This window comes from Tursiops truncatus, chromosome 14, assembly GCF_011762595.2.
Source record: "Tursiops truncatus isolate mTurTru1 chromosome 14, mTurTru1.mat.Y, whole genome shotgun sequence".
Classification (NCBI taxonomy): Eukaryota; Metazoa; Chordata; class Mammalia; order Artiodactyla; family Delphinidae; genus Tursiops; species Tursiops truncatus.
Window position 1 is genome coordinate 44,517,371 of NC_047047.1, and position 25,993 is coordinate 44,543,363.

Genomic DNA, 25,993 nt, shown 5'->3' on the forward strand with positions numbered 1-25,993 from the left:
ACAATTTTTTAAATTATTTTGTATGTTATACCCTAAAATGCTAAGAGTGACACATTTCACAGCCTTTATAAATGTAGTAGAGGAGAATCAGAATGGAAGCTATGTCCGTAAAAGCAATATCTTCACATTTCTATATTACCTCATTAATAGCCATTCTTTGAGCTAACCCTCTGTTAAATGACTTAGAGAAAATATTACTGGATTGCACTTAAGTGTCAAATTCAGGTTTCTGAAAGTAACGTGTTGAATGTGGGGACCTATTTTATAACCAGTACCAGGCATTTAAATAATCAGTGTTTAGTAAATTTGAAAACAACATGTAAGTGAGTTGGCTACAACTAAACAGTGCCTCTTGTTTCCCATATTGATCATTTTTTCCTGCAGGGTGCCTTGTATTGTCTCCTTGGAAATCACAGCGGTGTATGCTTGGCAAACCTTCATGATTGGGACTGTATTGTACAGACTTGGCCAGCAATTGTTTCTTCTGGGCTTAGCAAAGCAATGTCCCTGGAAAAGCCATCAATAGTGAGGCTGTTTGATGATCTTGCAGAAAAGATTCATCGGCAATATGAAACAATTGGTTTGGACTTCACAGTAAGCAAAATCATTTTTTTAATTCAAATTTTAGTGCAAACACTGCCTTGTCAAAATGCTATTATTTTCTTGTGTTTTTTTAGTAATCATATTCTTGGCATTTGATTCTAATTTTTTTTTAAAGCATTTGTATTCTGTTTCCTTTTACTGCTTTAGTGATCATTACTATAGATGGCAGGGTAGAGTAGGAAGCTGGAGCATGGCCAGGAGAGAACTAGGTGGTTTTCTACCAAGAGGCCACAAAGTGTTATTACATTGTTGCATTTACCATTATCCCCTGTATGTCTGCAGCCTCATTTTTCAAAGAGTTGGTTATATTTTAGGAGGTCAGTTCTACTAGTCAAAGTCACAGAAGATTGACCACAGGGTTCCATAATTTATAGTGAAGATTAAAATTGGATGATTTGACAAATGAAAAGGTAAATATCAGGTTCAGTGGAGCTCAAATGGGGAGAGATAGCAGATCATCATCCAAGAATTTTCAAACTCCTATTTACACACCCATCAGAATTGGAGATGGGTAGAAGACGTGTGAGTGTGGTTGAATCCCCCTCTTTTCTGCAGTATTATTTTTGACGTTCATACTCAGTTGTTTTTTTTTGTTGTTGTTTTTTGTTTTTTTGCGGTACGCGGGCCTCTCACCACCGTGGCCCCTCCCGTTGTGGAGCACAGGCTCCGAACTCGCAGGCCCAGCAGCCATGGCCCACGGGCCCAGCCGCTCCGAGGCATGTGGGATCCTCCCGGACCAGGGCATGAACCCGTGTCCCCTGCATCGGCAGGCGGACTCTCAACCACTGCGCCACCAGGGAATCCCCATACTCAGTTTTAAAAACCACTGCGCCACCAGGGAAGCCCCATACTCAGTTTTAAAAACCACTGCTCTAAATGTATTCCTTTTCTGCAAAACATACTCTTGCTATTTGTAACTGTTGTTAGATTATGCTTTCTTCTTTAAAATTTTTTAAAAATTGACATGTAATTCACATACCAAAAAATTCACCTTTTTAACACAACAGTTGTGTGCTGTTATATACTATTGTGAATATATATATATATATATTCACAATAGTATATTCTCAGGGTTGTACAACCATCACTACTCTAATTCTAAAACATTGTAATTACTCAGAAAAAGAAACCCTGTACCCAATAATTTTTTTAAATTAGTTTCTATTGGAGTATAATTGCTTTACCTATCCAATAATATCCAATAATAATTGCTTCCCATCCAATAATAATTGCTTCCCATTCATTCCCCCATACCCCTAGCCCCTGGAAACCACTAATCTACCTTTTTTCTCTGTGAATTTGCCTATTATGGACATTTCATCTAAATGGAATTATACAGTTTGTGGCCTTTGGTATCTGGCTTCTGTCACTCAGTATATTGTTGTGAAGATTCATCCGTGGTATTTCAGTACTTCATTTTCCTCCCTGGCTTTTCTTTTTAATAAGATTCCAAAGTCATGTGTCGGAATAGCAGAATTACTTCAACAATCAAAAAACCCGTCTATCAAACAGATAATGCTTAGCTCAGAAGAAATTAAAGAAGGACTTAAACGCCAACAAGAAAGGAATGCTGATGCCCTAAGGTAATTATGAATGCCTACTTATCGTGACATATAACTTTATAGATAGTAGGTTTTAAATATCTCTAAAATATAGATGCACTGTAACTACCTAATGAAATTTACACATTGATTCTGAAGAGATACCAAAATGTTAAGAGGTAATTATTGTGAAGATCTCTGATTGTCACTTTCAGCTATGGAGGTAGAAAACACCATCTCACAATAAAGTTATCTTTTTTATTTATTTATTTATTTTATTTGGTTGCACTGGGTCTTAGTTGTGGCAGGTGGGCTCCTTAGTTGCAGCTCAAGGGCCCCTTAGTTGCAGCACACGGGCTCCTTAGTTGTGGCATGCGAACTCTTAGTCGCAGTATGCATGTGGGATCTAGTTCCCTGACCAGGGATCAAACCTGGGCCCCCTGCATTGGGAGCGCGGAGTCTTATCCACTGCACCACCAGAGAAGTCCCTAAAGTTATCTTAATATCATATGTTTTTTTCAACATGAATTGATTTTTCTTGTAGTACACATATCCCACTCATTAAATCTTAAATTCAAGTTCAACACGTTTGTCTCTTCATATCTCTTATAATAACTTATTGATCGATAACATTTATACAAATTTGTTACTAGGATATTAGTAAACTGCCTTTAGATTTTTGGGACCAAAACACTTCAATGGTAACACTGAAGCAGGAGCCTTCCTAACTTTATTTTTTTCTTTGCCTTATGAATATGCTTATTAATTTTTTTCTAACAGTTCTATATAAATAATAAACTTTATAGCCTACCTCATGTATACCTGGGTTGTTATATAGGTAGACCACTCCTAACCAGTTGATTACTACTCACAAATTTACTTTTGAATGTCCACTCAGGAATGGTTGAGTTGCTCAGTGTACTTAGCACTTTTTTTTTTTTTCCTGTGCCTTTCATTTTCTTTTCCCAGGGTTACGCATCTGCTTTCACTCTGGCTTTCTTCTCATCAGACCCTTTATAGTCTGGTGATGAGAAGAGGAGGGTGAATTTGGCCGGAATTTGAATTTATATTACATTATTTGATGTTCATCTTAGTTTTGTTTTGTTTTGTTTTGTTTTTGTGGTGCGCGGGCCTCTCACTCTTGGGGCTTCTCCCGTTGCGGAGCACAGGCTCCGGACGCGCAGGCTCAGCGGCTATGGTTCATGGGCCTAGCCGCTCCACGGCATGTGGGATCTTCCCAGACCGGGGCACGAATCCGTGTCCCCTGCATCGACAGGTGGACTCTCAACCACTGTGCCACAAGGGGAGCCCCATCTTAGTATTGTATTAAAACAATACCTTACCTGAATTTTTTTTTTTTTTAAGGAACTATGAAAATTTGATAAACACTTTGCTAGATGGTGTGGAGCAGAGAAATTTGTAAGTGCAAAAATATATTTTTTTAATTCTCAAACTTTTATCTTCAGTACTATAGGAGGTTTCTACCCTGAAGGCCATGAATGACTGTCAGAAAAAGTTGTAGTCTGATTCATGAGTTTAGAAAGTATGGGGCTGATGATAGGAGCAGTATTTTTCAATATACCTATTTTGATTCTTGGGAAACTTAAAATTATAATGTTTCAAATACAGGGTTGTTTTTTTAAAGTGATTTTATGAATGATGTGTTTTGTGATTTCCCCCCTCCGCCCCTTTTCAGGCCCTGGAAATTTGAACATATAGGCATTGGGCTTTTGTCTCTACTTTTGAGAGATGACCGAGTGTTACCGCTTCGTGCCATACGTTTTTTTGTTGAGAATCTCAACCACGATGCAATTGTAGTTCGAAAGGTAGATACTTTATTTTAGCTATAATCTTGGGTTTGAAAATTCTTGCCTCACCTGATATCTTGAAGTGTATTGATTTGAAATCTACCTCTATTGGTTCCAAGATGATAGTAATTCATCCAACAAATATATGAGGAGGTGTTCAGGTACTGTGCATTTCAACACTGGAGATGTAGCGGGGAACATGTTTATAGGTTAATTGGAAAGATTGACTTTAAAAAATCAATTACAGTTATAACATGTTACAGGAAGGGAAAGGTATCTGAGTGATACAACTAGTTGGTTTTAACTTGAAAACTGTTAGAGGTAGGGTACAAGATGGGGCTGACCTGACCTGGCACATTGAGAAAAGACCCTTAGGAAGAAATGTTTAGGCTGAGATAGGAAGAATGAGCAGGAATTGGTTTAACAAAGAAATGATAAAAATGTTTTAGGTAGAGACTAGCATGGATGAAGGTTTAAGAGTAAGAACTGCAACTGACTCAGTCCAAGTCAGAGTTAGCCCTCATGTGGCTGTGCTGGCAGATGTCAGTGGGTGAGGTATTTCTCTGCTTTGGAAAGAAACAGAACCCAGCTTCTGCTTTTGATCAAGGGAGCAACCATTTGAGACGTTTAAAATTTTGATATATGTACCTTACCTGCTTCTTTTTTAGATGGCAATATCAGCTGTTGCTGGTATTCTTAAGCAGCTAAAAAGAACCCACAAAAAGCTGATCATCAATCCGTATGAAATCAGTAAGTGCTATCAAACGTAATGAGCGGTGCTTCTCAGTCAAACTTGGAAAGTTTCTTTGAAGTGTATAAATTACAGTTCTTGATGTCAAGTATTTTTCTATACAAAGTATAGAAGTATAGGAAGATTTTAATACGAAGTGTGAAATAATATTATAAAGGGAAAACAGTTGACTTAGTAAAAACTAGTGATAGCAAGTATTTATAAAAATAGATGGCTGTTTATGTCTTTATAATACATAAAATGTGTAGCTTTATGTCTTTATAATACATAAAATGTGTAGTTTTTACACACTCTGGGTACACATGTCATCTACTTACTTATCTCATCAGCTAAGCAATTATACTAGTTATTTATCAAACTGTATTTCAAAGGCTTAAAATACCATTACCATTTAATTCATCAATATATTAAGTGTTTCTTCCTCAGTAGTAGGATTAGGGGCAAGATTAATTTGATTTTGGAGGGAGAAAAACATCATTTTTATTACTTTGGCTATCATGTTTTTTAATCTCTGATAACTCCTGAGATATTCAAACAGCTGTCTTCAGTTTACCCGCAGCCCCATTTTGGGAGGGAGTGTAGCTGTGCACCAACTACCACCTTTATTTTGGAACACTATAAAATGGTGTTAACTAAATGTGGGAAAGACTTTCATTTCATTATACTCTCTACTACTAATCTTGTTTTACCCTCACTTGAAACACGTTTGTAGGTCTCATATTAAATGAATATTTAATGGTCCCAAAAAACAAGTGTGTGTAGGTGCATGTGTACGTGTGTGTGAGTGTGTGTGTGTGTGTGTGTGTGTGTGTGTGTGTGTGTAAAGAGAGAGAATGTCAAAGTGTACACATGGTGAAATGTTAAAATTGGGGGCATCTGGTTGAAGAGAGTATATGGGAATTTGTTGAGTTCTGTAATTAATTAATTCAAACCTCAAAAGTTTGAACAAAATTAATCCTTTTAATTTTGGTAAAAGGGATGAAGTATGGCTCAAACTTGACTCTCTCCCCTCAAATAACTATCCCAACACCATTTAGTGGATAATCCCATCTTTCCTTCTCTGATGTGAAATGCCTCATATGTATGTGCTTTTGCCTTGAGCGAATTTTAACAGAGTCTTGTTATGAAGATAAACTCACACTAGCACTATTTGAGAATAATTATTGCACAGTTATTTTGAAATTCATGGAATGTAATTGTCTTTTCCTTAGGTGGATATCCTAAACCCACCCAAATTGTTGCTGGTGATAGACCCGATAATCATTGGTTGCATTATGATAGCAAAAGTATACCAAGAACTAAAAAAGAATGGGAGTCAAGTTGCTTTGTGGAAAAAACTCACTGGGGATACTACACCTGGCCACAGTAAGTTGCAACTTGCCATGCACCTTATTATTAAACAACTTATCTTTGATATAATTTGTTTTATCATCTGGATTTCTAGGGAGGTTCTGAGGCAGTTGAAGCAGTTAGAGGTACTTTGTCACCAGAGATACACAATCTCTAGCTTTTTCCGTCTTCCCTCTTCCTCTTTTTCTTTGTTCTTGCCAGTGCTATGCCTCATCCTGCCTCTTTCCTTGTCTTTCCACTGAAACCCTTAGACTTCCTTAGTCCACCATTATACATCTAAGGAGTTTGTTAATAGTTGCTCTAAGTTATATTCCTACCTATTAATACTACACATGTCTAAACCAGCCCCAAGAAATACTTATTTGTCTCTTATTGACACCAATAATGTATGTCATTAGGATGCAATGACCTAAGATTTTTAAGGTGGAAGACTGAATGATATGCTCGTAACCCACAACTTAGCATCTCATTAGAGTTCATTAGAAGTGCCTTCTAATGCTTTCTATCCAAGAAGCTCTAATGTTGTTTCCTATGTGTATTACAAATATAAACTCTTACTGTGTAGGAATATGGTTGTTTATGCTGGTGTGGAAGAGCAGCCTAAGCTGGGCAGAAGCAGGGAGGATTTGACAGAGGTAAGCATTTAATTTCACCACGTGTAAACACTTACCTGGTTCAGATGCATCTTACTTTTGGCCCCTGATTTATATTTCAAACTAAGTTCATGGTTTTTTTTCCCCCAATTTGTGTATTGCAGCATAATAAGTATTGGTAAATGTGCGCTCCCTTATTCCCCCCAACCGTCCCGCCTTCTGTTAGGACCAGTTAGCACAAGTCTTCTATATCTAAGGTCACTCCCAAGTTACTACCTACTTAGCACTCGGGTACTGGCTTTAATTTTTTTATTGCGTATAAATGATGGATACTCAGTAAATAGATGTTTGTAAATTTAAATTGGAACTTCTTAGTCTTTGTAGAACTTCTTTATCATTTTGAAAGTTGATGAAGGGCTTTTAGGTTTATGTCTTCCTTAATTAAGTTAATGTTGTAGCTTTTATTTTCTAATTCTGAGCAAAGTTTACCTTTTAACTGCTGATATTTTATAAATATGGAAATAATTTGCTGGGGTTTGGTTTGCAGTTTGGAGGATTTTCCTAATTTGCACAAAAATTGGCACAATAGCATTAAGTCTTCATTTCTCAAGCAGAACATTTTTGGTTTTATTTCTCAGTTTGAGAAGTGGAATCCAAACTTGAAGAGCTGAAGGAAAACTTTTAGCTATTCTTAGGATTTAGCATTTTTAGGAGGCAATATTATTTTGGTTCCAGAAAGGCTCTATGAGAACTAAAAATTCTTTAGAATAGAACAAAAATAAAAACTTACTGTTGAGTTTCAAATCTTTATGGTTGAATTTTAATGTTTTCAGAATCATGTTTTTAAATAGATTTTAATCCCTGAATGTTGTTCTTTTTTTTAACTTTACAGGCAGAACAGATTATATATGATCATTTTTCTGATCCTAAATTTGTGGAACAGTTAATTACTTTTCTATCTTTAGAAGACAGAAAAGGAAAAGATAAATTTAATCCTCGACGGTTTTGCCTCTTTAAGGTAACTATGTTATTTACATACCCTTTTCATAAAGCTTAGTGACTGTCAATTTGTAGGTTCATAAGTTTTAAAGTATTTGTTCAAAGTTTGAGTTTAGTCATCTGTTATCTTTATCTAAAATGACTCTGGAAGTAATGCCTATCATATTCATCTTGGCTTAAGGTCTAGGACTCAAAAAACAAGCTTTTTAGTATTTATCTCTAATATTTGTAATTACCAGTAGAAGCAAAAGACCAAAACCCACAAGACTATGTGCATTTCATGTTTATTTGATTTTTTTTGAGATGTGTGTGATATTTTTAAGGTTAGAAATTAATTTTTCTTTCACTGATCATATTTTAATATAATGTGGCAAATGACAGTGTTTTTACCATTTTAACTTACAGATATTGTTAAAACAGTTAAGTTCTATAGGGGAGAATATGGAGTTTTTTAAGCACAGTAGTAATAACAGCAAACAAATATAAGCATGTGATACTGGAGATGCTATTCGTTTGAGTACTAAAGAACTTTCTTATTTTTATTTGCGTAGGGTATATTCAGAAATTTTGATGATGCCTTCCTGCCAGTTCTGAAGCCCCATTTAGAACGTTTGGTTTCAGATTCACATGAGAGCACGCAGCGATGTGTTGCAGAAATTATAGCTGGTTTAATCAGAGGCTCTAAACATTGGACATTTGAAAAGGTGATGTAATTTGTATAGTGCATTCCCTCTTAAAGCTGCATTATCCATTTATGCAACAATTCCCAACGCGTTAGGTATTAACACCTAGCTCAGTCCCTCAGCCTCCGCCACCACTGTCCCTCTGCCAGCATTCCGGTGCCACCTCGGGCTGGCGGTCCTCAGGAGGGAGCAAGGCGACAGGTGGCCGGGCGGGCGGCTGATGGGGGCAGCGGCGGGGCGGACAGTGTTCCTATCTGCTTGTCTCGTCTCCATGGGGTTAGCCCGTGGTGCTGTGAGCTCTAAGGTAGACAGCAGGTTGTGTGTTTATCAGAACATATTCACGGCTGCGTCGAGGGCACACACATCTTTTAAAAAAAGAAAAAGATGTTAACACCTAAAATATGAAATGTTTAACTTTATATTGCTTTTGAGTATAGGTCACAAAGTCGTGGTCTGTAGGTGGCATTGAATGTCTTTTAAAATCTGAATTATTTTCTATCCTGTAAAAAGGATTTTAGTTTCTCTTGAGAAATGGGAAGATTGTGGAATACTGGCCCCGCATTGCTGCACTGTATCAGTTGGCTGGGGCTGTGCGTGGGTTTCTCCCTTCCTGAGGCACTCTCTAGCCTCTCATTAAATCTTTTCTCTTAGCCTCTGTGCTAATTTACATTACTCATTTGGTCTCGTAGATGGTTTGAGTTTGATAGCCTTGTTTTGAGTATCCATGTTTTTAATTGTAAGATTAAATTTTACATATCCACCCTAAGGTTAGTTTCTTAGCAAGATGCACTAGACTGAAAATAACCTGGTAAAATGTCCAGAATGCCTGAGTAAAAGGTAGGCTGCCATTTTTCAAAGAAAAGATGCAAATATTGTTTCTGGTAAACTTAATTACACATACTTTTTAGGAGGATTATCAACACTTTTTAATATATTAATTTAGTTATACATATTCGAATCATGTATTAAAGTATTCGTTAGTTTGTAATATTGCCATTTTCCTGCTCACATATGAAACAATTTTATTTAAACGTGTCCATACATATCCTTGTCATCCTGTCTCTGTCATTTTTGAGTTACCTCATTTCTAGAACACGTCTCCTTTCCGTATAAGTTATTTAAGATATAGCTTGTCTTTTTCTTTGTATTCAGTGCCTAGTGCTACCACTGGAAATTTTATCCCAAGCCCTCTCTCCCCATTTGTCCTACATAGGTCCTTTTGACTAAAGTATAGTCCATGGACTTGCAGCTTGGGCATCACTTGGGAGCTTATTAGAAAAGTAGGATCCCAGGTCCCACCCTGATCTAATGAATCAGAATCTGCGTTTTATCAGGATCTCAAGGTGATTTGTGTTCTCACTAAACTGTGAGAAGCAGTTTAGTGTTTAGACACATATATATATATTCACAGTCTCTGTATAACTGAACACTTTTAAAATGCTATTTATAGTCATCCAAACTTGGAATTTAAAGGTTATACTTCAGGCTAATACTAAATTATATTGAAAAGTCATTGCTTCCTATATTAGGATTCAATCAAGTGACCTCCATAAGCATGCAAAATACAGAGATGATTGAGGTTTTGTTTCAGCCCAGTGTACTATGTCAGTCCAACATTTAAAGAGAGAACTTTTTAACAGTATGAGAGATTTTGTAAGAAACCATATAAAGTGTCTCCTCTTTTCTGATTTTTGTTTTATTTTTTTGGAAAAAGATGGCCTTATTACCTGGATATGTATCATGGTAACATGGTGAAGTTACTTTCTTGGATTATTTGGGTCTTCTAAGAAATAAAGGAAGTATCAGGTTGTGTATTTGTATGTGTGTGTTTGCAGAAAAGGATAGTTGAAGAAAAATGTTCTGAGTATCATTAACTTTTTCCTGTGTATTTTGTTTTGAGTAGGTGGAGAAGCTTTCAGAGCTTTTGTGTCCTCTGCTTCGAACAGCATTGTCCAACATTACAGTAGAAACTTACAATGACTGGGGAACTTGTATAGCAACGTCCTGTGTAAGTTCATTTTTGTGTCTCACTGATCTATTCAAACTGTTTCATACCATGTCTCAAAATGTGTAAAATCTCATTATACCTCTTGAATCCTGAAATTTTATCATCTTACATGACTGGAGATGGTTCTGTTTAGCTTTTTACATAAGCCTTGAGTGATAACTCTTAAGTGATTGTTATACCCTCTCTGCCATGGTAATTGCATTTTTAGATTAAATGACAAGTCAAATCCTATATCTAGAAGTGTAACTTACATACAGTAAAAGCCAGATGAAACAAGGTTATAGGTATTATTTTTGACACCTTTTATGTCCAGGGCAGTTATACTTTGATTTAAGAGAGTCCATTTAGCTAACAATTTTCTCACTGTTAGTCTTTCTAACATGAGCTATAAGAATACATTTGGATTTGACTTGCCTATGAGTTTTAGTTTGATTTTCTTCCTCTATACTTATATTTATTTATATTTCTAAAATAATGATGTCTGATTTATTTGAAAAATTGTATGACCTCTGTTTTAATTGCTGCTGCTTTATCTTTTCAACACAGGAAAGCAGAGATCCCCGGAAACTTCACTGGCTTTTTGAGCTACTGTTGGAATCACCACTGAGTGGTGAAGGAGGATCCTTTGTAGATGCATGGTAAATAAGAAGGAAGCTTATGAGGTTAACAAAAGATTTTACAACAAAAGATAACATCTTTGTTCTTTATGTATAAGTAGAAGTGAAATGTCTGTACTCCTAAAGGCTACATAATGTAACACTGTCTTCTGGGAGATGACCATAGTTCAATTCAATACAACATATGAGTCTAAATACAGTTATTTCTCAATTGAGAACAAGTAGGAGAATTGGAGGCAGCCTGAGCAATTCAAACATAAAGTAGGTCCAGCCTACTCTGCTGTCACATCTTTTATATCAGGACTGCTTTTTTGTACCATGACAGTATTACTAACTTCTTTATCACATGTTCTAATTTTTCACTGTTTCCTATTAGGAAAGAAGATAGTAATCCTTTTAAGGAAAAATATACTTGGGCATAAGGAGCTACAAAAATTACTGAACAAGAGAACAAAATCTAGATAATCCTGTAACAAGAAGAATCATTTTTTTATTATTATTATTAATTAGTGAGGAAACTTCTGATGCTTAGAAATTAACTCAATGAGTATTCTAAAGTCAGTGTTTCCTTTGATTTTATAGCAGTGGATATGAAATGAGATACAGAGAAAATGATGTAGAAAAATTAATAAAATCTTCCTAAAGGTGCTATTCTAGATTGTTAGTTTGGAAATGAAACAATTTTAAGTGGAATACAAACATCATTAATCTATACTGTCAACATGTAAAAGCAGGACTTCCCTGGCGGTCCAGTGGTTAAGACTGCACTTCCACTGCAGGGGACACAGGTTTGATCCCTTGTCAGGGAACTAAGATCCCACATGCCACAGAAAAAAAAAAAAAAAAACATGTAAAGGCAGAGAGGGGCACTAACACAACTCTACTGTGCTTTACTTTTAGTCGACTCTATGTCTTACAAGGTGGCCTTGCCCAGCAGGAGTGGAGAGTACCTGAGCTATTGCATAGACTACTGAAGTACTTGGAACCCAAACTCACCCAGGTTTACAAAAATGTCAGGGAAAGAATAGGGAGGTAGGTATTATTTTCTCTGTGGTGTGGTATACCTCTTGAGTTCTTTTTATCAAATTTTAATGTCTAGTAATACATACTGGTTATGTTACTGTTGAGTTTCATGATAACCTCTTCTTCAGATTTTGTTTTATATTGTATTGTGGGACATTAGACAAGAGTCTCTGAATGTAAAATAGAATGGTAGTGTGCTCACAAGCCAGTGGGGAGTAGTCGCCACACTGTAGTTTTTAATACCTCAGAATTGTGTGCACAGGCACAAGACCCTCTCTAGGGATTGTCTTGGGAAAATTTACTTTGGTTGGGTTATACTTTTGAACCTTAGTTTTATTGATAATGTGGGATCTCTTCTTATTATATGTATTTTATTTTTACAGTGTGCTGACCTATATATTCATGATAGATGTTTCTTTGCCAAACACTGCACCAACAGCATCCCCTCGTGTCCCTGAGTTTACTGCTCGAATTCTAGATAAATTGAAACCCCTCATGGATGTAGATGAAGAAATTCAGAACCATGTTATGGAAGAAAATGGAATTGGTGAAGAAGATGAACGAACCCAGGGCATTAAACTCTTAAAAACTAGTGAGTGGCTAAACTTAGTAGAAACTCCCTCTAAAAACAGATATTTTAGATTATCCTATTGACTTCTCCCCCCTCCCCTTTTTATTATGGTAAAATGTACATAATATAAAATTTATAGCTGAGTGGCATCAAATATATTTACATTGTTATACAGCCATCACTTTCATCCATCTTTATACTCTTTTCATCTTGCAAAATGGAAATTCTGTACCTTAAACAATAACTCCTCATTCTCCCCTCCCTCAGCCCCTGGCAACCACCATTCTACTTTGTCTCTGTAATTTGTCTATTCTAGGTATCTCATATAAGGAGAATCATACAATATTTGTCCTTTTATGTCTGGCTTTTTTCACTTTGTGTAATGCTTTCAGTGTTTATCCATTCATCTGTTCATGGACATTCAGGTTGTTTACACCTTTTGACTATTGTGAATAATATTTCTATGAGTATTAATGTAGAAGTATGTTTGAGTCTCTGCTTTCAATTCTTTTGGGTATTGAAAGCAGAATTGCTAGACCATGCGGTAATTCTATGTTTAATTTTTTGAGGAGCCACCAAGCTATTTTCCACAGTGGCCGCACCATTTTACATTCCAACCAGCAGTGCAGAGGGGTTCCAACTTTTCCACATTTTTGCCAACACCTTTTATGACTATAGCTCTCCTTATAGGTGTGAAGAAGGTATCTTGCGGTTTTAATTTGCACTTCCCTTATGACTAGTGGTTGAATATCTTTTCATTGGCTTATTTTCCATTTTTGTTTCTTCTCTGGAGAAATGTCAAGTTCTTTGCCCATTTTGAATTAGGTTGTTTTGTTGTCGTTGAGTTGTAGTTCTTTCTATATTCTGGATATCAGTCCCTTATCTGAAAATGATTTGCAAATATTTTCTCCCATTTTGACTCTCTTGATAGTGTCCTTTGATGCACAAAAGTTTTAATTTTAATGAAGTCTGATTTACCTCTTCTTTCTTTTGTTGCCTTTGCTTTTGGTGTCGTGTCTAAGAAATTGTTGACAAATCCAGTGTCATGAAGTTTGTCTCTTAAGTTTTCTTCTAAGAGTTTTATAGTTTTAGCACTTACATTTCAGTCTTCAGTCTACTTTGAGGTAATTTTTGTCTATGATATAAGATAAGGATCCAGCTTCTTTCTTTTGCTTGTGATACCCAGTTTCCCAGCATCGTTGGTTAAAAAGACTGTCGTTTTTTTCATTGAATAGTCTTGGCACTCTTGTTGAAAATTGACTGGCCATATGTGTGAGCATTTATTTCTGTGCTCTCTGGCCTATTCAGTTGGTCTCTATGTCTGTTCTTATGTCAGTACCACACTGTTTTGATTAATATAGCTTTGTATTAAGTTTTGAAATCTGCAATTGTGAGTCCTCCAACTTTTCTTTTTCAAAATTGTCTTGATTATTGGGGGTTCCCTGTTGTTTGTATATCTAAAACTTTTTCAAGGATTCTAAGTATAAACAACTAACTTAGTCATCAGTTTTGCTTTGTTAGGATTTTTGAAGGCTAGTTTTAATTTTTACTTTGTGTGAGTGTTTGTAGACCATTAATAATTTGCTGATTCATTCTTTGAGGGTGGCTTCAGTCCCCTAGATTAGTTGATACCATTTGTTATGGATCCTGTCACACTGCTGATCTAATTTGTGAAGTAACACAGACCTCTTTCTTTACATTGAAGAGCTATCAGAGTGGCTGACACTAGCATAGAATCACTCTACTTTGTAGTCTCTAACTGGATAGCAAAGACTGACTCTTTGTGTTTGTTTCCATAAAGTATTGAAATGGCTGATGGCAAGTGCGGGAAGATCCTTCTCTACAGCAGTCACTGAACAACTTCAGCTTCTACCTTTGTTTTTTAAGGTAAGTTTATGTCTGAAATTAAAAATGCATCCCCTTTTGACCTTCAAAAGGAATTTATAATTATCATCAGATGGTTGATAGGTTTTCAGACTGTGTATGATTTGTTTTCATCTCTGAAAGGTAGAATAGTCACAGGAAAATCATTAGGTGTTAGTGGTTAAATATTTGTTGAAATAATCTTTCTAATATTAGGTAAGAGTAGGTTCTTGACAGTTACATGAAAAGTCTAAAGACAGAACATTGTTTCAGTGAGAGCCAGTTTTCAAGTAATAGTTTAGGAAAATATTGATAGCTTTAAAAATAAAAAGCCACAATGACATTTTTGAATATAGCTATTTCTGACTTTCTAATTCAATGTATAATAAATTTGAAAATCAAAATATTCAGTATATTGTATTTATTTTACATTGCTAAATGGCACTATATATAGTTGGTTCTAACAAATATTTGCAGGAAATAACTTGTGTCTGGTAATCATATTGAAGTATTATTTGATGCAGGATATAACCTGAGGTGGTTTTAATTATTCATCTCTCCAGCCAGTGGATAAAGCTAGTAAACTAAGATTATATAGTAGTTTCCAAAATTATAGTTGGTAGTGATGGCTGTGGTTGGTTGTGGTTAGGAAAACAGTCTGGTCTTATTGCAAATTGGGAAGGCTTGGCACAAACTTCACCACTACTTGACAATTATTGGTCAATACAGTTATTATTTAAGATAGAGGGCCCTTGTTACTGTTTATTTGCAAATGGCATGCTAAACTTTTCATCTGCCATGGTGTATTTTGTCTTTAGGAAATTTCAAAAAGATAACACTTATGGAAATTTTCAAAGGATTCACTACTAAAATACTTTTTAAAGTGCTCTGTAGGGCCTGATACCCATGGATACCTTTGGGATCTTTTGGGATATAAAAGGGGACAGTAGCCATTAGTGTATAGATAGGTCTTTGTTACTTGTAGGTCCTTGGTGTAGATATGGTTTGTCTTTAGGGCAGTGGTGCTTAAACTTTTTTCCACTACCACATACACAGTGGTATGGAACATGGTCTCATATGTTCGTAAATGGGTAATGTGCAATGAATGTTGGGATAGCTGGAGTTCCACCCTTTTTCTTCACTCAGAAAAAAGTCAGAAAGCAAATAGTATATGAGAATGAGGTTGATAGGATGATTTATTTGAATCCACTTGAAATTTGCAGAAAAATGTGTATCATTAGATTGCTGTACTGCATAATTTGCTAGTGACGGGCCTAACAGTTAACCTGAATATACAAATATTGAGGTTGAGAATCTCCTTTAGGCCTTCATGGTAAGTGGGATCTGGTATATGCAGGCATCAAATAGTTGGGGAAATGTGAGCACTACTGAATATATTTTAACTGTAATGAATTTTTATGTATGATGTCATTACAGGTTTTTAAAATAAGAGACTTTATCTTTCAGAGATAAAAATAACTTTTTTGGGGGTGGGGCATGCTGTGTGGCTTGTGGGATCTTAGTTCCCTGACCAGGGGCTGAACCTGTGCCCCCTACACTGGAAGCACAGAGCCCTAACAACTGGACTGCCAGGGAATTCCCGAAAATAAAATATTTATGGATGAAATATGTCTGGGATTTGCTTCAAATAATTTAATTGGGAGATGGGGAACTACAGGGGAGCAAAAAAATGAAAGGATTAGCCATGAATTTGTCATTGTTGAAGAAGTGATTGATTCATGGGGATTCATTATACTATTCTCTAGTTTTATGTATGTTTGGATTTTTCTGTAGAAGTTGTTAAAATTAAAAATGTAATTTCTTTTATGTAAGGATGCCTTTGTACTTATTGGCTGTTTTTCACTTTATGTCTGGTTTTTTTTTGTTGTTCTCTAGATTGCCCCAGTGGAAAATGACAATAGCTATGATGAACTGAAAAGAGATGCAAAGTTATGTTTATCACTAATGTCTCAGGGGTTGCTTTACCCTCATCAAGTGCCTTTGGTACTTCGGGTGCTAAAACAAGTAAGAGTGTATATCAAACACTTATATCTTTGGTTTACAATTCTAAGAATTTCACAAAGTCAGCTGAGGTACACACAACACCTGCATTCATTTTGAATCTTCTTTTAGTTTGAGAGGAGACATATGTTGACCAAAGAAACAGATTTAGAATCTGTACCTGGCTCTGCCACCGACTTCTTTGACACTGGGCAGGTCACTCAACCCTAAATTTTCTATATACGTAAAGAGCTAATTATTGAAGCACCTTGGATACAAAGTGCTTATGAGGGAGGGGGTGGGCATTCTCTTTTACCATTTCCCCTTTATTTTATTCACTTGTATTTTCTGATCTGTGGTAGAAAGACCTAAGTGAGTATATACTTTCTGGCTGCATTTTTATTTATTTATTTAATTTATTTTTGGCCGTGCCACAAAGCATGTGGGATCTGTGGGATCTTAGTTCCTCGACCAAGGATTGAATCTGTGCCCCCTGCAGTGGAAGCATGGAGTCTTAACCACTGGACCACCAGGGAAGTCCTGTGGCTGCATTTTTAGTGTACTATGTGCTCAGCTTTATGTAGGTTACACATGTGTTATATAATATAAAAAATGGACATGTTCCCATGGTTTCCCCTGAAAGATATTTTTTAACAGCCTCAAATGGTATTTTTTTGCAGTAGAATTTAGTAGTTCTCAATTTTGTTTGCTTTCATTACCCTACCAGCTACTATCAAAAGTAAAATAAAATAATGTGCAAGCATTGGAGGATTTAAGAGTAATTAATTATAAATAATTCTTCTAAAATTGACTTTTATCTGTGTTCCTTTCCCTTTACTCTCAACCATTCATTCATACATTCAGAATAACTAACTTTTACCTGAAATAGCTTGTGCAACCTTTTGTTTAGAAGGAAGTATAAGATGAGCTTGCTCTAGCTATACCTGTAAAAGTAGAGTTATATTGGAAGTCTATATTATTTGTCATTTCACTGTCATCTCATGTTCTTGTCAGCACTGTTTTCATTATTTCTACTAATTTCTCATCCACAGACAGCAAGAAGCAGTTCTTGGCATGCTAGATATACAGTACTGACCTACCTCCAGACCATGGTATTTTATAACCTCTTTATTTTCCTAAACAATGAAGATGCAGTTAAAGACATCAGGTGGCTGGTTATAAGTCTTTTGGAGGATGAACAGCTAGAGGTAAAATTTAGGCTATAGCAAACCGAAATTTAATAAATTTAAAGAAAGCATTATGGCACCTCTTTTAAGAAGTATTTACACACTGATATGTAAAGTAAAAGTAACTTTAATTTTAACATAGCCCTATGTGATTAGTTTTGATACCCTAATCATTTCCTGTAGTACAGATGGAAACAAACATTGGACACGTTCTTGTTCTGGCTTCTCTTTGCAATTGGGCAGATAACATTTATGAACCAAAATTTTCTTAATCTATGAAATTGCAGGTGATAATACTCTACTTACCTTACTGATTTTTAAAGGGCTAATAGGAATGTGTATGAGAGCAGTTTCAAGAGAATGAAAATCTACACATAGGTGCTATTATTCAGTAGATTTAAGATAAGATTGTTGTCCCTTTTTATTTTCCTTGGTAGAGAAATTAAAGTCAGCTTTTTTGCTGAAGTAGCATTAAATAAGATATAACTGTCTAAATTGGCCTTAGGTAAAGAAAATGTAATTGAAAATTTTGTGAAATGTTTGCTTATTTTATTTTATGGACTTTATGGGTTTTCCATATAGTGGAGCACTCCCAGTAATTATCTGTATTTTATTTGAGAGCACTGAAAATAGATTTGTATCCCTAGGAAACTGAGAATGGAAATTTCTCCACCTCCCTTATGAATCTATGCATTCTGCATTCCAGCTTTCTTGTGTTCTGGGAGCAGATATGTCCAGTTCCTAGGGTACTCACCCAGTGGTTATAACTCTGACAGCCTTTGATTAAAATATTTGCAGCTATCTGTAAATTTTTTTAGACTATTCTTATTTTTTCTTCATTAAACTTAAAGGAATGGAAATGGAAAGGTGGAAATCTCAAAAGTCAGTGTTTCCTACCTTTAAATATTATAGCTAAACGGACTGTTTTCTGGACCTTGTTTTAGAACATTTTTATAGATTATTCTTGTATTTTATTCCATGTAGTAGGCTTAAACTTAGCTGTTACTATAAACATAAGCATGACATTTATTAAAACTATCCGTTTTAAAACATGTGGTACTGAATATCAGTAATAATTAGCCAGAAGTATTCATGATAATATTGGGGAAAAAAACTTTGTGGTAATCTAAATGAGAAATGTTTAAAGAAAACTTTATTAGATTTAAAGGAAAATTTTTAGAAATGTTGGGAAATTTTTTATAGATAAAAAGCTAAATACCTTTTCTGCTTACCTTGTAAAGTTAATTATTATAGACATGTACAGACTGACCCTTGGAACAAAATATCACAAAAGTAGATGCCACTACTGGGAAAGAGAACAATTCAGTTAGAGGTGTTTGGGTAATTTGATAGCAGTTTGGAGGAAAAAAAATAGATTAGAACATCTCACACTGAAGTGTATTCCAGATATAGTATAGATACACCCCCACCCCCACCCCAGCACATACTTTTTACTTAGAGAAAGTAGGAGAAATGAATTTGGATATTTATGTGAACTGTGAGCCGAAAATGACATCCTAAGTATTTAAGTCAATAGATTTCACAGATCCAGAGATGGACAGATCTGACCACAAGAATATTAGAAACTCATCAGTTTAATTGGTCAAGCATCAAACTAGAGAAAAACATAAGACCATTAAGACCTTGAGGAGTAGATGGCGGTGGTGGTATCATACATGTATGGGTGAAAACAATATAAGCAGTAAACAAAAGTCAAACCTCTCTTAATGACCAGAGAAATACAAACTTAAAACAATGAGACTCTTAGTTTCATGTCCTCCACCCACCAAAGACAAAAATGTGTAATAATAATAACCAGTGTTGGTAAGTTAAAACCTAGTATTCCCATTAGTTTTGTATCATAGTATATGTTAGCACTGGCTTTTTGAAAAGCAACCAGTAGCCACAAAATTAATAGTACTAAATTGGAGATACATTGAAATTTAGTAATCCCAATTCTTAGAATTAGCCATGTCCTAAGAAAATACATTGCAATATGGAAAAATTATATAAATTAAGTGTTTTGTAGCATAGTAGTGAGAAGTTGAAAGCATTCTAGTCAATAGTTGAGTATAAAAATAAATCATGGTATGAAAGGAAATAATGCAACCAAGTATGAAGTAATAAAACATTTTATAATGTATTTCATATAATAATGTAATAAAAGTAGCAAAGAATATGTTAAGAACCCCCAAACTGTCACATTGAAAAATTTAAGAAAAAGTCTTTTGAGTGAATAAGTAGCAAAGCATTTGAGTGTTTTTTTTCGAATTATTATTGCCTTTCCTTACGACTATTTAGCAGAAATTTTTGTGATATATTTGAGATAACTTTTTACAGCTTTTTTGTCTTCCCAAAACTTGAGTTCCCATTTCAATTTGAAATGGACTGTTAATCACTCTTCATTTAGTACTTCTATAAACTGTATTTATAGTCTGACAACAGCCTGTGAAATTCATGAGTTAAAATGGATATAAATCTCTACTATGTATGCCAATTATAGAAATTATCCTGTATCTTTATTACCAGTGAAAACAACAACAGCAGTTGTTTTAAGAGATGTAGAGTCTAGGAAAATTGTATTTTAATGTTAGGCTCTGGCACTGCTTTTACAGTTACACCCCAGATAAGAACTATCAGTCGGTGAGAAAATAATTAATGTATGGAGAAATTTAATTTTGTATAGCATGGTTAACCATTAAACTTTCTGTGAACCTGGTGTAGTGACTCATCCATCTTGAGGCCACAGACCCTTTGAGAATCTGATGAAATCTCTATTAAGAAACTGCAAAAGAGCATTTACACAATTTGTATACAAATATCAGGGAAAATCCCCACCCCAGTTCCCTTACCACTCTCTTCACCTCCCCAGGCCTAGGATCTTGGCTCTAATGGAAGTGATTGTCTTATATAGGTTCGAGAAATGGCTGCTACCACCTTAAGTGGTCTGTTACAGTGTAACTTCCTTACCATGGACAGTCCTATGCAGATTCATTTTGAGCAACTTTGCAAAACAAAACTACCGAAGAAAAGGAAACGAGACCCTGGTTTTGTAGGAGATCCGAATACGATTCCTTCTGCAGGTAACAAGACTGATGGAAAACACCTTTTGGGAATTAACCAGGCTTAACTCAACAAATATTTATCGAATGCTTGTATGTGCCTAGGTCTATGCTAGGTACCGGGAATAGCTGACCCTGCTTTTGAGAAGCTTTGCATATAGAAGGCAAGACCTGGGGTGTAAAAGCTGAAATTGAGAGAGGTACAAAGGAATGTGTACATGGCTGCATACAACTATTGTAGTAAATCAAGCCTGTACCCACCCACCTGAAATCTCTTTATAAAGAGAGGTATCCAGAATTATTTTGGAGGATCTAAAATATTTGTTTTTAGAATTTATAACTTATGTGTAAATGTACTAAGAGAAAAAAAATAAGTAAACAAAACAAGCCTTGCTTTCATTTGGAGAGAGGAAAATCATTACTTCCCTAGGCGTTTGATAGAGGGTGAGAGCACTCATTATTCTACAGGAGCTTCCACTCTAATTGAGCATGAAGGTAAACAAGAGAATGAGATCTGATGACTGTGTCATGTTTAAAGAGAAATTTAAATGTGATTGCAAAGAAGCATCCGATCTTGCCACTGTTATCTACAAATAGTCACAAGAATGGAAAACATAGACTATTAGTAAGTGGGAAGCTGACTGAATTTGCAGAAAATGCTTGGAATATGAAGCTCTTAAGTACTGATTATAGCAAGGTTTTAATTTTGTTTTTAATTTCATTGAAGTATAGTTGATTTACAGTGTTGTGTTAATTTCTGTACGGCATAGTGACTGTTATACATGTATACATTCTTTTTCATGTTCTTTCCCATTCTGGTTTGTCACAGGGTACAGAGTATAGTTCCCTGTGCTCTACGGTAGGACCTTGCTGTTTATCCATCTTGTATTTAATAGTTTGCCTCTGCTGACCCCACACTCCCAGTCCTTCCCGCCTACCCCTCCGCCCCGCAACCACAAGTCTGTTCTCTGTGTCTACCAGGGTTTTGATTTTTGCTATTACCTAATAGCAATTTCCAATAAAATACCAGTATATATTCTAGTTTTTTTGCTTGAAAACTGTGTTTTCAATAATGAAGTACCAAAGTATTTTTAGGTTTTTGTTATAACCAAATGGCATTGTTTATAACTACTCCAAATTCCCTTTTTTCTTAATTTCAACTCCCTATCCACGGCGTTTCATGTATACACATATAATAGACTTACAAACACATACATGCACACATCTTTATTAAAAAACAATGAGAATTTGAAAGCACTTTAATGTAACTTCTGTCACTAAAAAGGAAGAATAGAGGCCCTGTAGAATACAGACACATAGCAGTTCTGTTTTGCGGAATACAGACATTCCACATTCACGGTGTGTTTACCTAATGAATTGATGCAGTCTGTAGGAGGTGGTCACATCCAGAAAAGTGGGATCTAATTTTGACTGGCGATTTTTTTAGGATCAGGGATTGCACTTTCACGTATGATATGAATTGCTCAGAAAAAGCCATTACTATGTTAGTTTTACCAAATACATGACACATTTCTGGACCTAAATATAATTATGCTGTCATTGAGGGATGGCTATAGGATGTTTTTAGTTTAGCCTTAAAATCATGTTTTTGATATGTGTGCATACAGAGTCATTTTTAAATGCAGAAATTCAAACATTGGAAACAACTAGTATGATCGAAAACTAATTTATTTCACTGTAGCAAGTGCAATAGAGTCCTGTAAATATTTGCACATATATTGCTGTTTTCTTTGCAGAGTTGGTCAAACGCCATGCCGGGGTGCTGGGACTTGGTGCATGTGTTCTTTCTAGTCCTTACGATGTTCCCACCTGGATGCCCCAGCTCCTTATGAATCTCAGTGCACACCTGAATGATCCTCAGCCTATTGAGGTAAAATTCTCCCTTGTTAGTTTCTTTGCACATATATTATCAGTGATATTTTGTAAGAAACCATTTATACTAATCTCTATACTCTGGATCTTCTGCTTTGATAAAGCTACTACTCCTACCTCTGCCAGATCCAAGTTACTCATCAATAATTATTAAAATCTTGCAGAGACCCTGCTGCCTGTATATTTGAGATATTTTGGTAACAAGGAAATTACCATAGCTTCTGTCCCTCCAAGTCCAGTGGAAGTAAGATGTTGTCAGAATAAATTTTACGCTTCTATTTCACTAGCATTTTATATCTAGGAAGTATATAACTGGGAGCTCATATTAAACAGGAAAATGTGATGGTATTATTTAGTGAACACCTGTGTTCCTACATTAAACAACTTGGAAGACCAATGACCTTGTTCTTTTCACTTTGATAAATAGATGTAAGTATATATTGAAACTGGTTTAATAATGTGGTACGAGTTCTGGTCGCTTGTCCTGAATTGCAGCTAGTACTAATTCTAAAGAAGTAAGCTTGGTGGCTCTTTGACGTAAGATTGGTTTATTGGTTTTGTAGCTCTTGGTGAAGTGTAAGATCTGAAGTCTAGAAGGATTGTTATTTAGCTAAAGGTATCCTAAATATAACCCTGGCGAGGTTAAAATAAAATGTATGTGGGTTGCCTACTCTACAGATGACTGTAAAAAAGACCTTATCCAATTTCCGAAGGACGCACCATGACAACTGGCAAGAACACAAACAGCAATTCACTGATGACCAGCTGCTTGTTCTCACCGATCTCCTCGTGTCACCCTGCTATTATGCATAGAAAGGTGAGGCAGCAAAGTTTAAAGAAGTCTGACATCCTCAAATGTCATTGGTTTGATAACTGAGAAGCGGGTATTCCTAAGTTTTTTCTTTCATGACTTTTACTATGGCCAGTGGAAGTTAAGTTCCCAGAGCATTTTATCCTTTCTTCTCTGCTTTAGGTATTAAGCAGAGAATTGATGTGACTGCTTTTGGGCCTATATACATGAGTGGGCTTATGGTTAGATAAAAGAAAAGAGATTTTACTCTTAATTGCCTCCTGAGTGGGGCCTGGCCATTTTGGGTTGTCGTAGGGATTCTAGGTTCTACAGTTGTGAAAACATTTCATCTGGATTCTTAAGTATTTATCATCCATTCTGTATTAAAAAGGGAGGACCCAGAAACCTTTCTACTGAGATAGGATGAATGAAGATTTCATTTACTGGGCTCTTAGAGTTGGATGTCCTGTTGTCTAACTGAAATTTTTTTCCTCCTTGATACAGATGAGTAGTCCTCACTTCGAGCTCTTTTCATCAAAAATTCCAGATCCTCAGGTACCATCTGTGGTGGCTTTCTGCAGGTTTTAAAACCCTGCCTCTGTTGAGCTCTCATCATTTTGGTGGTTTCTGTGTTTGGTCTCATTAGTCTGCGTTCCACAGGTTCTCAGCTGCCATTTGATTTCCTAACTTGTCCAGAAGTATTTCCGGAATATTAATCACTTTTTCTTTGAGGCATCAGACAAAGCCATAATGTCTCAGACTAGAGATAATTACCCAGTATGATCATGGCATCCAAGACCAGACAGAGTCTAGGAACTCATTACGTAACAGTTTACTTGGAATGGAGAAGGCCCATCTGTAATAACAGATCCTGTCATTTCATTCATCTCAAATTATTTTGAATTCTTTCCAAATGGCCGTGGGTTTAGATGGTAGTAGGCCTGTGGGCCATAAATCTGAAGCCTTGAGAGGCTTGGGTCTGGAGAGCCATGAAGAGGGAAGGAAAAGAGGGCAAGTCTTGAACCCAGCCAAGGACTTGATGGATTGCTCGACCAAGACACAGAAGTGAAGTCTGTGTCCACGTGTTTCCCACAGACTGGAGTTTTTGGTGCTGAATAGAAGAGCAGTTGCTGAAAAACTAGGGGTTTGGTGAATAAATTTTTGATTGATATATATGTATACAATGTGTGATTTTGCAAATAAACAGCAACAACAATAAAAACCCTGACTGGTTGATTTTTACCTGTATGCTTTGCAAATATTGTTTGACCCTCTTTGAAAACTGTTACACTTGACTAATGGAAGTCTGCTGTGTTTGTGGAAATTCTGTAATTTTTTTTCTCTTTTTAATTTTTTTCCTTTTCCTTTTTTTTCTTTTTTTTTGCCTGCAGAATCATTGAGACTAATAAGTCTTAATATTTATTTGACTTGTTTAATAAGTGTTACATAGATGTAAAAGACTGTATAAACTGTAGAGATAGCATTGGCAAGACTTTGTACAGATGCAACCTCTTACACAACACCATTGTGTAATTAATTTGTAAAGATACACATATAGCTCTTTATTATAGTGATTTTTTTGGCTTTTGTACCAATTGAATGCCATTTTTTTTGTGTTTTAAAATTATTTTCTTTATCTTTTCATGTTACAAAAGCTGAGGTGTGGGTTTTTTGAGTTTATTTATCGTTAGAATGTCTGAACTTTTATGTAACTTTTTGTGCGCATCTCTAAATGCGAACACCACATGTTTGCCTATGACCAGTTTATAGAACTCAAGGTATCTTCTAGGTTCAAGTAATTCACAAGTTGGTGAATGTCATCTTGCAGCCCGCCCTGTACAGTCTTCCTTAAAGGAACACTACGGTATATTTTTTAGTATCTACTTGCTGAATGACTCGATACAGACCTAAGCACAGCAGAGGTCCTGGTACAGTATTTAAGTGTCAGCATACACAGGCGTAATCCCTGTATAGTGTAGTGCCAAACTGATTATTCCAATTGTGTAACTAGTTTAAAACCCAATAAATGGATTGTTTTTAACACCTGGCTTTTGTCTTCATTACAAGGAGAAGACAGTTCTGTAGCCAGTGACCCTCATGGATTCCTTTTGCATTCATAGATCTGGATCCGTAAATTCATGCCCTCCGACCAGAGTGAATTATCTAGATCAGACCTGTCCAGCACAATAGGTCATAGCCATGTGTGACTATTTACATTTAAATTAAATAAAAAATTTCTCAGTCTCAATAGCCACATTTCAAGTTCTCATTAGCTACTTTTGGCTAGTGGTTACCCTGTTAAATAGGCAGGTGAATGTTTTCATCATCACAGAAAGTTCTGTTGGACAACACTGGTCTAAATGATTGATTCTCAAATTGATGGGCCTAGAATGTGAATTTTAATTCATGCCCCCGGCTCATGATATTGATGCCTGGTCCTGAAACCACAGTTTGAGCAGTGAGGTTTTATGTTGTATTGACCACTTCAATTTTTCATAGCCAAGCTGTATGAACATACACTGCCATAGGCAAGGTTCCTAAAGTGGGGAATTTAAAAAATATAAGATACTGGGCACCCACTGTGTTCCTCAGTCAGAATTTCTGTGGTTGGGACTCAGGCATCAACGTCTTTTAAAAGCTTTAAAAGTCT

General features: G+C 35.8%; 1 protein-coding gene across 1 annotated transcript in view; it reads left to right on the top strand.

Annotated features, from left to right (window-relative positions):
* The window catches only part of PSME4 (proteasome activator subunit 4), a 101,402-nt gene extending 76,016 nt beyond the window's left edge, over positions 1 to 25,386 (top strand). The window contains exons 28-47 of the mRNA XM_019942853.3: positions 385 to 594; positions 2,050 to 2,186; positions 3,510 to 3,563; positions 3,841 to 3,970; positions 4,621 to 4,702; positions 5,915 to 6,068; positions 6,619 to 6,688; positions 7,539 to 7,664; positions 8,197 to 8,349; positions 10,232 to 10,336; positions 10,883 to 10,974; positions 11,854 to 11,985; positions 12,360 to 12,568; positions 14,349 to 14,434; positions 16,307 to 16,435; positions 17,464 to 17,619; positions 20,513 to 20,681; positions 22,418 to 22,551; positions 23,232 to 23,370; positions 23,848 to 25,386. Of these exons, the coding sequence (XP_019798412.1) occupies positions 385 to 594; positions 2,050 to 2,186; positions 3,510 to 3,563; positions 3,841 to 3,970; positions 4,621 to 4,702; positions 5,915 to 6,068; positions 6,619 to 6,688; positions 7,539 to 7,664; positions 8,197 to 8,349; positions 10,232 to 10,336; positions 10,883 to 10,974; positions 11,854 to 11,985; positions 12,360 to 12,568; positions 14,349 to 14,434; positions 16,307 to 16,435; positions 17,464 to 17,619; positions 20,513 to 20,681; positions 22,418 to 22,551; positions 23,232 to 23,366 (2,463 nt within the window). The 3' untranslated portion in view covers positions 23,367 to 23,370; positions 23,848 to 25,386. The remainder of the gene's footprint in view (positions 1 to 384; positions 595 to 2,049; positions 2,187 to 3,509; positions 3,564 to 3,840; positions 3,971 to 4,620; positions 4,703 to 5,914; positions 6,069 to 6,618; positions 6,689 to 7,538; positions 7,665 to 8,196; positions 8,350 to 10,231; positions 10,337 to 10,882; positions 10,975 to 11,853; positions 11,986 to 12,359; positions 12,569 to 14,348; positions 14,435 to 16,306; positions 16,436 to 17,463; positions 17,620 to 20,512; positions 20,682 to 22,417; positions 22,552 to 23,231; positions 23,371 to 23,847) is intronic.
* Positions 25,387 to 25,993: the final 607 nt, after the last annotated feature.